This window comes from Haliotis rufescens, unplaced genomic scaffold (assembly GCF_023055435.1).
Source record: "Haliotis rufescens isolate VD_foot unplaced genomic scaffold, xgHalRufe1.0.p SCAF_26, whole genome shotgun sequence".
Taxonomy (NCBI): Eukaryota; Metazoa; Mollusca; class Gastropoda; order Lepetellida; family Haliotidae; genus Haliotis; species Haliotis rufescens.
Window position 1 is genome coordinate 180,504 of NW_025963957.1, and position 11,846 is coordinate 192,349.

Genomic DNA, 11,846 nt, shown 5'->3' on the forward strand with positions numbered 1-11,846 from the left:
TTGGTGTTTATCGCAACGTTGGCAACAGACGAATGCAGTCAGAGACCATCCTCGGAGTGGGAGGCCACGCGTAACCAATAATCGACAAGACAACTGGATTCGAACAACACACCTACGAAATCGATTCCAGCCAGCAACAGTGACTGCAAGAAGCATCCCTGGCCTTCGACGAATATCTTCACAAACCGTACGTCGCCGCCTCAGATGTGCAGGGATTGTCGCCAGAAGACCCGCCAGACGTCCCATTTTGACAGGAAACCACCGTCAAGCACGTCTACAATGGTGCAGACAGCGTCTACGCTGGACGGCCATGCAGTGGGGACAAGTTCTATTCACTGACGAGTCTCGTTTTCACCTCAGCCACAGCGATGGACGGATTCGAGTGTATCGACGTCGAGGTGAACGTTACGTCAATCACTGTGTCATGGTAGAAGATCGGTTCGGGGGCGGCAGCGTTATGGTATGGGGTGGGATTACAGCAAGACAGAGGACCCGTTTGATAGTGGCAGTGGACAGCGCTACCGCGACGGGATCATCGGCCCTGTTGTTCTACCGTTTTTGCGTCGTCATGGCCCAGGCATTACCTTTCAACTTGACAACACCCGGCCTCTTATTGCTCGACTTGTTCAGGATTCTCTTCAACAAAACAACGTGAATGTCATCCCCTGGCCGACTCGCTCCCCTGATCTCTCAACAATCGAGCACATGTGGGATGAGATGGATCGGCGCCTTCGACGTCAACCACGTGTTCTACAGACACTCCAGGAACTTTTAAACATGCTCCAGCAGATATGGACAGATATCCCACAGGACTTTGTGCGACGCCTGGTCCATTCCATGAGACGAAGATGTGTTGCTTGCATCGCAACCAGAGGTGGACACTATTGATTTGTAAATTGACATTTTGGCATGTTCATGTTTTGAATGAAATCACGCATTTTCTGAAGTCAGTATGGAAAATTAAGAGGTGCAGTGTCAGTTGTATTCTCATTCAAGCATTCAGTCTACTTATGCCATGACTTGTATTCGGGGTTCGAATTGGTCCGCAGCAGCATGTGAGGTGGCTGAATGGATCGGGTGGTCAGGCTCGGTGACTTGGTTAACTGACGGGTGGGCGAGTCTAGTTTTACGCTGCTTTTGGCAATAGTCCAGCAATATCACAGCGGGGGACACCAGAAATGGGCTTCACATTGTACCCATATCGGGAATCGAACCCGGGTCTTCGGCGTGACGAGCGAACGCTTTAACCACCAGGCTACCCGACCGCCCCTAATTTAACTGGATTGTGAGGTCCAGACGGTTGCATCTCTTTGTGCATACAGTCCCAATATGCCTACATCCCATGGCGCCTACAGAAAGTAGTGTGGGCACACTGGGATATGATTTGATCCCCTCTTAGAATAATGGAACATCACTGATAGCTGTAAGCATAACTAATTACACGAAGTGGGAGACATTATATCTCAGAATAATGGAACCTCCCTGATCAGTATCAGGCAATCAGCTGAAGTGGTAGACTAAAACCAAAAACAATTTAAACTGTCTAAAATGAAAGAGGGGCATTATATTGTTTTTACTGAAACTGAGCATAATCCTGAGAAGTTGCTGGAGTCTTTATATTTTCCTTTTGAGGATTGTTCACATTGCTGAATGATGTAGTGAGGTTGGAGTTGGAGATGAGATTCAAAAAGACTATGCGGTGTCGGCTATTAGGGCAGTTGAAGAAGTTTACCCAGATGCAGAGGTGCGAGGATGTTTTTTGTCAAATGGAAGCCGTGTGGAGGAATGTAGCCGAGAAAGGACTCGCGCCTGACTACAAGGAGATGCCACAAGTCCAAGCCCATGTGAGAGGAGCAGCTGCTCTACCACTTCTTCCACTTGACCTAGTCCAAGACCCATGGGTTGCAGCTATGGAAGGAGGTCCTGACTCAGAGAAGACTTTAACGACTACATCACTTGTACCTGGGTGGACTACGGCGCATTCTTTCCTGCACGAATCTGGACACAGTATGGCAAACGTGGTTCCCTAATCAGAATCAAGATGGCACAATAAACTCCAGTATCGTATCGCCAAGGCCCATCCAAACCCCTTTGTGACCTACATCAAGAACATTGAAGCTGTGGACAAGGTCAAACGTGTCCATCTTGATCTTGGTGCCCCTTCCTAAGACTCGTAAGTGTGTAGGCTTGTGAGACTTAACAGAGCACTTCCAGACTGGAAGAAAGACTCGTTCAGTTCCTAGACGCTTCTGGACATTTGATTAAATTAGCAACATAGTTTGTGAACTTTGACTCCAGAAACTTTTAGGTTTGTGAATTTGACTGTGACTATGACACAATAATAAGAAATTCATATTGTGAATTTACATATTTCATATTGACATTAATATGTTGTGTATGTCTTTGATGTGATTTGACTGATCATTTTGCAAACAATAAACTAAAATGATACATGAATTAAACAACATAAACAATGACTATGACATTGTTCTCTATGTTTATTCGTTCTCCAGATTGCCAAAATTTCAATGATCAAGTTCAATTATTATTGGTAAATTAGGTCCATGGTCATCCTGACCATCAGATCGTCACGATATGGCTGAAATATTGCCGATGTGACGTAAAGCATTAACTCACTCACTCACTCACTGACCATCAGACCATATCATGTTGTTTAAAACTGAAGGTACATTAGGACTGTAGGCACATTCGAAAATTTACAGGCCTATGTCATAAAGGTGGAATAGTAGTGTGTGTTGCGTAAAACAACACTCGCTCTCTCACCCATGCACCCACTCACTCGTTCACTCATCCATCCACTCACTCACTCGTTCACTCATCCATCCACTCACTCACTCGTTCACTCATCCATCCACTCACTCAAAATAAATGGATCTTCAAAGATAAAATGCGAAATTTTTAATTTTGTTACAATTTTCAAAGATAAGACGATCAGTTGTGTATCATGTGAAATTATTATTTATTTTTTTCAAAGATTTAAATCAAACTATAGTATTTAAAAAAACAATGTAGAAGTATTCTTTGAAAGCTGACTAAGCTGAAGTAATATTCATTCTTTGGATATAATATCGCTAACTTAAGATATTTATAATTAAAAATCAAACTTATGAAACAATCAATTGAGGTGATAGTTTCTTTTGCGCCTCAGTTTAGAGGTGCCTGGGCCACAGAAGCAGCAACAATAACCGAAACAGTTTTACCAATTTTGTTTAAATATAACACAATGCACATTGATTGAAATATTTAAAAAAACAACTCCATCACTTGAACGATTTTTATTAGAATCCAGTGCAGATGCCATAGGAAATCATTATCTCCAAGGGAGCAACTGCAGGATGGACTGACTGTGGAGACAACAAATCAGTAGCACAGTGATTATACATGGGTGTGCATTGGAAATATCACCCGTCATACTATAATACTATTGAATAATAGTGGGAAAAGACATGTGAGTATATCAATTATTAAAACAATTCTTTTTTGATAAGTTAGTCTTTTAGTTCTATTGAAAAGAGAAATGAAATCACAATTATAATGATTGACTATTATTTTACATACCGATCAACACTTTAAGCAATACAGCATATCATTTGTGAAGAGAGACCAGTCAGATTAAGGTCGTTTTGGGTCAAGAAGATAGAGCAATGTGGAAACATTAAAGTGTGGCTATCTCTCACAAAGAGAACGATAAGGTCCACCCATTTCATCAAAAACACAATATGCTGGGCGTGATTTGAATTTGCTTAAATTTAATTGAACGTAAAATCTGGAGTCTAGGATCATATGCTTCTAACAAATCTGTCATAAATTATAAAGTTATCACTTTCGGAAAATGTATGGTTATGTAGGGAACATATCATCACTATTTGAAAGTGGTACATAAATACTTGCTCATAATACAGACGGATTCGTACAACGGATTTCTTATGATTGCGGTTTTGTGGATGCATTGGTCATCAAGCTGACACTCCGTCATATAACTGAAATCATGTTTAAAGAAGAATTAAACCATTCATTTATTCCCTGTTACACTACTGTCTCCTCAATCGTGCCATAGGCGCGACATTATTATGCATGATGTGCATTAGTATGTGTCATGCATAAGAGGGGAGTCTTTGAAAGGCATTTAGAAGTGATACACTAAGGAAGAGAATTAATGGATGTCAACTTCTTTATTATGAGGACCACAACGTTTCGGAGAATATGGTTACTCCTTCATCATTATCTTCCTCATATAAGAGAAGACAATTGACACATGATCAACTGTACTGTCATATTCGTTGCATCATCCAGGCCGCGGGAGTTCCCGCAATATTGACATAAATTTCCGCAATCATTGATTGCACAAATCCCGCAAATATTAGCGTCATGGCGCATGTCAAAAGAGCGAGGATGAAGACGCTCACGTTTATCAAAACAGTTGCATTCCTCGTGAAGATCGATGTTTCCGTGAATAGTCTTATAAAAACATGCTGTATAAGGTATCTGTGGATTGAACCGCGGCTTCTTTCTTATAACTTTCACAAACTTGTTGTTTGTCCCTTTTCCTACCACGCGATGTCCTAACAACCACGCCCCGAGCCCTCATCCAAATTGGATGACTGCTTATGACAACTGTCAAGTACTTTGCAACCTCGCTTGTCTTTAATATGAATAAAAAAAACATTTTCGTGTGACGCTTAATTTGACGGAAGAGTTGTTCGAGATGACTATGGGAGCCTATGGTCATTTTAATTGTGAAATTGATTACTTTATCGTCCAATTCAAGAATACATCCTTCCTGATATCAACTCGAATTAACAAGATGGCTCCTCCCTTGCCGTCCTTGCAAGTGCAACAGAGATTTTGACAAATTCAGTGCCGATTCTTGGGATTTGTGGATCAGTGTCACAACCAGATTCCATTGTGAAGCCTGTTGAAGGAGATGATGTCTGTTCACACTGCTTTTGTCAACCATGCGTGACACAGCACAGGCAATCGTGGTTTGGGAATGGTGCCCCGCCAAGTTGCAGAAATTCGTCCATTCGAAAACAACGCTACAAATACTTCAGGACTGAGCCAAATAGACGAGTTGTTTGGGGAGATCCTAGATACTTGGACTTGAAGAAACGGATATTAAACATAGCAGCATATCAAGGATTGGTGTGGACAAAACGGGAAGTGATGCCAGATTGTATTTCAATACTTGTGCGCGAAGTGTATCCGAATCAAAAGAACCAAAAATGCATGGGACACACGTAGATCTAATGAGATAAAGATTGCGTGAAAGAAAAGGAAATCCATAATTAAAATTGTCTTGGAATATGTGTGTTGGATTTTTCGTTTATTGTAAGTACGATATTATCTAGATAGGCCTTATGCTGGTCAAAACATCGAGTTTTATTTCGTTACTTATTTAGCCTTATCAGTTGGTTATGTACATTGTTAATATATGTTTGTACATGTGACATATTCATATATTGTTGTCAAGCTAAGCAATATTGGCGCTACTTCTAGTGTTTTAAATTAGGTCACTTCCTAAACACTAATTGAAAGGTCTGTGTAATCTTTTAGGTTTTAGGAATATAATCTGATTTTTGTGTGGTATAACTGTTGAATGCAAGTGACTAATTATATATGCTACGCAAATCTGACGTTTTCGGATTGAACTGAAAGAATCTTGTCACTAATACTTATGCAACTAACGTCAATTTCCTATTTATGTATCGTTACTGTTGCATTTTCCGAAACTGTTGTTGTGCTGCCATTCTTCCGTAAATATCTACACCATAATAAAAATTGACCACAAATGCATCGAATGTTTTACCCGTACACATGACCATTTGCAATTTAGAGCACAACCCCAAATAAGCTCCGCCCTCTGATGCAGACGCTCAAACACTATCGATTCGATTTTGTATGATAGAACAACAAACAATTTATTGACTTAAATTGTAGATATGGTGTCATTTGTGGTATCCAAGGTTTGTCATTCAAGTTGATACGAAGTTTGGCGGTCTTTGGTGATCGTGTCTCCGTACGGTTCTCTCCACACTCGGTTGTGTTTACGTTGCCAGTCACTGTTCGGAACTGAAACATCGCCACCTTGTGGGCTATTTATAGTCAGGGTAGGGCTTGAACTAAATATTATATTTCTGAAATTCTAGTACTAGGGCTGGTCAAAGTGTTCTCAGCCTAACAAACAAAACCAACAACTGCGAAAGTGTTGATAATTTTTTTTTCAACAGAATCGCCCTGCTTTTCAAAACACTCTTGCATATCGATAGTGAAGCTTTTCATTTCCAGTAAGGAAGAAGTTTTCTAAAGCCACCTTGAAAAACCTATTCACGGCAGCTTTGAGGTCATCGTCGTCGTCATAGTGATTTCCACGAAGGTGTTCATTCAGAAACAGGGGAAAATCATCTGGGGCCAGGTCTGGAGAGTATGGAGGGTGAGGTCGCTCCTCGAACCGTTATTATCGCACAGCAGCCTTTGCATGTCGGTAGAACTGCAGCAGTCAGCATTTCTCATTGCTTTTCTCATCGCTTTTCTTTGTTTGAATCTCTCAGGTGATGAAGCAAATCAGCATAGTAGGCACCGGTAATCGTCTTTTGACTTTCTAAGTAATCAACAAGGACCACACCCTTTGCATCCCAGAATACAGTGGCCATAACTTTCTTTACTGATTTTGAAGACTTGAATTTCTTTGGTGCCGAAGAAGTGGAATGGTGACATTCCAAGGATTGACGTTTTCACTCGGGATCACAGTGGTGTTTCATCAACCTTCACTAATCTCTTTGTGCATTTGCCGAAACCCTCTTTAATTAGGTCTAAATTTCCTCTGTCAATGGCAGTTCTGTTTTTCCTTAAGATCAGAATTGAGAAACTTTGGCACCCGACGAGCAGATATATTATTCATCTGTAATTATTCATGAATAATAGTTTCAGTGGATCCATGGCTTAGACCTGTGTCTTTCTCAAGTTCAGCGATGGTAATACACTTGTGACATGCGGTCATGAATTTATTGGGGGAGAAATTTTCTCTAAAGTCAAAAACTTGATGACTGTTCGGTACTCATTCTTTTCCATTTCTGTGTCCATTTGGACCACTGTCACGTTCAACTGTCTGTCACTAACATACAAATGGGCTCAAGAGACCCAATACACTTACAATGGACTAGTCAAACAATGTACTACATTGACTTTCACTTTGTTATGGCCAATAGTTGAAAGTTAGCTAGGCGCAGTGCAGTTCGTTTGGAATTAAATTAGAGTGAACCCTCGCTACAACGGGCTCACCTCATTTCACGACCGCCTGTTGTTTAGAATAAGTAAAGCAGTCCTGCGTGCTGATTGGGAAAACAAAAGCAGACAGCACGGGTCGTCTAATTTTTTTATTAGCTTTACACTTCCACAGAATCCAGGCTTTCAGTTCGCAGTATTCCACAGAAATATCATTTCATTACAACTCCTAGCATATAATGTGAACAATGTCTTTAATTGTCTGTCCGTCTGTCTTTAATAATATGAATCAATATATCTACTGACAATATTTGTTCAAGCAACATCAGTGAGAAGCTTTGACTGGCATTGATCGACAGTTGTAAAGTTTTAATAAAATTTCATTTTCAGAGGAGATGGTGCCCGCTATTACTCTGTCTCTCGTTCTGACGAATCTTGTTGTCCACAATCTCCTGTCGTGGATACCTGAATCCCTGGTTGACTGCAGCTCCAGGTGTTTCCACAACACATCATGTTCCTCCTTCTTCTACAACCGAGGCGATGGAACCTGTAACTTGAATACTGTTGTCTACTCTGCTGTGAGCGACACTCTAACCCCCTTACACGGCGTGTTGTACTACGAGTGGAAGCATGGTGTGTATGAATTGTTGAATCTCACTACAACTCGCTGTGTAGGGTTTTGTCCCGTAACTATCACGGCAAGTATGAACCTTGTAGTATTACAATCAATGGCTTTTTATTTAGCTCTTCAGTTACCATATATTCCAGCTATATGACGGTTGCAGAATCCAGCTACATCACCCGTGAGGTGAATTGGGATTAACGTCGCGTACAATTTTAACGCACTTATATAGCGACGGGCATGTTAACAACAAGTACGATCTTGTAACCTCTTTTGTATGACCTGGCCGGGGATCGAACCCCGACCTTCATCTCTCCGGGCGGATGCTCCACCAATTGTATGGTCGAGTCTGGTCCACACAAGCAAGTGTGCAACGAACCACCGAGCTGGGGCATGATGGCACACAATCAGCTGAATTACCGAGCCTCTACCCCTGATGCGCTTGAGTTTGTATCTCATGACAAGAATACGTTGTTAGGGGCATATTCTTTCTTGGAATCCCCACGGGATAGCAGCCAGCCGAGAACAATTGAGAATACAAATAATAACCATGCACATGTAATCATTCTGCTTAAAGACTGTTCTACCTGTCACACGGACTTAGAGGTGAGGTGAAATTGAGTTTTACGTCGCGTCCAAGATTATTGCACTTATATAGCGACGTGCATGCACGTGTATGTGTGTGTGTGGCTGCTTGTATTAGTCCGGACTGATGCCGATTTATAGTGCTAGCTCACTGAGATACCATGCCGCAGTTTAACATGAATACCCCACTCAGACACAGTATACTGACTCCGAGCCGACCAGTCCTTGTTTTAGCCCCTTAATGTCGAGCGCCAGACAGGGTAACAACAAGTACCATCTTTTAACGTCTTTTGGTATGACGCGGCCGGGGATCGAACCCCGGACCTTCCGCTCTCCGGGCGGACGCTCTACCACAAGACCACGGAGGCGGCCACGGACTTAGATCTAGATGCATTGATGCTGCATCAAGACTGTTCTACTAATCAATCCGATATAGATCTGGATGTATTGATGCTGCTACAGAGCTGTTCAACTAATCACACAGACAGATGTATTGGTGCTACATCAAGACTGTTCTACTAATCACTCAGATATAGATCTAAATGCATTAGTTTCAAGTTGAGGTATTATTGATGTTGATTGTTAAATTTCCCAACCAAGGCCCACATTGTTGGAATATACATCAAGCGCCAATACACTTGATCGGTTCAAGCAATCGAGAAAAGTACGACTAGTGTCATGTCAGATATTTCTCGAATATTTGGTCGTCTCATTTGGACGCAGATAATGTATGATGTGCGACCTTGTGGTTTATGGCAGCTAATAAATAATGTCATTTGGACACATCTCAGATCTTCCCATGGTTAGATGTTTATATATGCACATGTTTCATGTATACTTTCAGAAGGCTGTGATGAGTCAGCAGGTCGGACGTTTCAGAGGGCCTCGTGGCTGTGTTTCTATGTTGTTCAAATTGCGATGACACACAGCTCAGCACAAGCATCTTGCTCCCTCCTAACTGCCAACACCCAGAGTAAGGTGGATCAAGCTTACATCATAGCTTCACGCTACGGTAAATGATGCAGACATGAATTGAAGTCTTTCATACTTGAAAACATCTTCCAACACTATATCGATTGGAACTGGTAACACATACAATTCCGCTTTCATCCACAACTAGATGACTGTCCAAGTTTTTGAACCACATACAATCAATCAAAACGCTTCTGGTAAATGTCTACCGATTGAACAACCTTCTTACATTCTGAATCTCTATCGATTAAGAAATGGATTGGGCAAAGAAGTTTGATAAGAAAAGATAAAACGCTACTTTGAAAACTTTCACGTCGTCAAATGCACCATTTTAGCAGAGATGTATCCCTTAGACATATTCTGGGGGTAATGGTTTCGAATTTAAGATATGATCTGATTATGAAGTTTGGTTTGTCAACGCCGGCGTCGTGCATCCTTGAAACAACCTTCCAAACCTCTATAGACTAGACCTGGTAACATACATAATTCCGCTTTCATCAAAAACTAGATAACTCGAAGTTTTTAAGCCATGGACAATCAATCTTCATGTTTCCATGTTAAATGCCTATGGATTGAAAAAAAATGTATTGGTCATAGGAGTTGATAACGCAATACGTTTTGTAAACGTTCAAGTCGTCAAATGCACCTACTTGCAGAGTTGCATCCATTAGATGTACTAGTATCTGGTTTCGAATTCCTATATTCGATCTGATTATGAAGCTTAGTTTGTCAGGGCTGGAGTCGTGGGTTTCCTCAATGTGGTACACATGTAAGATCTGCATCACTTAGGGCTTTCCTCTGACATTAAGCAGACATGCAGTGATAGAACTGATATACAGTCCAAAGCGGCGTTGAAGCATACTCGTTTTAAGAATGACAAGTAGTCCTTACAAATAATATTTGTTGTAGATGAACGTCAATGGATCGGGGGACATCTCTCCTCTGGCATTTGGAAATGGACGAGTGGCAAATCGTTCGGCGATTTTCTGGCATGGATGAGCCCACACCCGATACCAGGCAGGGACTGTATGATCGTGCCGATGGCAAAGCCACAATGGGCCTCGGACGTATGCGCTAGTGCCAAATGGTACATTTGTGAGGTATCAATTCCCCAGGAAACATCATATTGCAACTACTAGAATCTGATGAAAGACGAACCGCAGTGGTTGTATGGTAATCAATCACCCCCACAGGAAAGCGCAATCGACTTGCCTTTGCAGACAGACAGATAATTTATTTGAGTCTCGTCTCGTTACATATAAATTTTATGGGGAATCAACTCTTTAAACATATCTCAGTATAAAAGAATATAGAGTAACGAGCCACTCCCTACGGAATAATGAGAGACTCTATGGACATCGGTGAAAACATGTATACATTTTCACATATAATAGACACGATATAAATACAGGTCTTGGCAGTTGTATAAATCAATCCTGGGCTGGACAGTATGAAACCTTTCGGTAAATTACTAAAACTATCAAAATCAGAACATATGTAACGGTATTTGGAAATAAAACAAAACCTTAGGTCTTCATAGCGTGGACAATGTGATAAAACATGCCTTTCATGTTCTATTTCATCCGTACAAAACGGGCAGGTTCTCTCTGCAAGCGGTTCTGCAACACATCTAAACCTTGACAGTGTTTGTTTGTTTAATTGTTGTTTAACGCCTCACAGCAATATTCCAGCTATATGACGGCGGTCTGTAAATAATCGAGTCTGGACCAGACAATCCAGTGATTAATATCATGAGCATCGATCCACGCAATTGAGATGGATGACATGCATCAACCAAGTCAGCGAGCCTGACCACCCGATCCCGTTAGTCGCCTCTTACGGCAAGCATGGGTTGCTGAAGACCTATTCTACTCCGGACCTTCACGGGTCCCTTGACAGTGCACTTCTTAGAGTTCTTGTGAGGCTTTTGTGTTCAAATGCTTCTGCACCGCAATTATCCTTAAAAGTACAGTGTGTTCTTAATATATTTTTGCCACATGTCCCACATGCAACATGAAACAGTACCAGATCGTTTCATATATAATTTAAGACAAAGGCTAAAAGATATGTATTTTCAAAAGTGGTACTCTTCACTAGGTTTACACAATAAGTTAAAGCATTACACCTGTTTTAAATCATTCATTCTGACCGAAAAATATCTTTTGGATATAAATGTTAAGAAATTCCAAACAGCACTATCCCGTTTCAGATGTAGTTCTCATGACCTTCTAATAGAAAAAGGTCGACATTTAGCGATACCAAGGGAATACAGATTGTGTAAATATTGTACTTGCCAAGAGATAGAAGATGAATACCTTTTTTTGCTAGTCTGTCCATTGTATGCAAATATCAGAAAAGAATACCTACATAAATATTTTTATCTGAATCCTAGAATAGACAAATTTTATATCCTCATGTCATCTCA

General features: G+C 41.1%; 1 protein-coding gene across 1 annotated transcript; it reads left to right on the forward strand.

Moving 5' to 3' along the window:
- The first annotated feature begins 3,390 nt into the window (after positions 1–3,390).
- LOC124141501 lies at positions 3,391–11,184 on the forward strand. The gene is made up of 4 exons (XM_046509538.2): positions 3,391–3,469; positions 7,633–7,875; positions 9,294–9,461; positions 10,331–11,184. Exons 2-4 carry the CDS (start codon positions 7,638–7,640, stop codon positions 10,558–10,560), a joined length of 636 nt encoding a protein of 211 aa, XP_046365494.2. The 5' UTR covers positions 3,391–3,469; positions 7,633–7,637; the 3' UTR covers positions 10,561–11,184.
- Positions 11,185–11,846: the final 662 nt, after the last annotated feature.

Coding starts and splice junctions, on each gene's coding strand:
- LOC124141501 (XM_046509538.2), top strand. CDS start 7,638: ATGGTGCCCGCTATTACTCTGTCTCTCGTTCTGACGAATCTTGTTGTC. Junction 7,876..9,293: donor GTACTACGAGTGGAAGCATG/GTGTGTATGAAT, acceptor GTATACTTTCAG/AAGGCTGTGATGAGTCAGCA. Junction 9,462..10,330: donor CATCATAGCTTCACGCTACG/GTAAATGATGCA, acceptor TATTTGTTGTAG/ATGAACGTCAATGGATCGGG.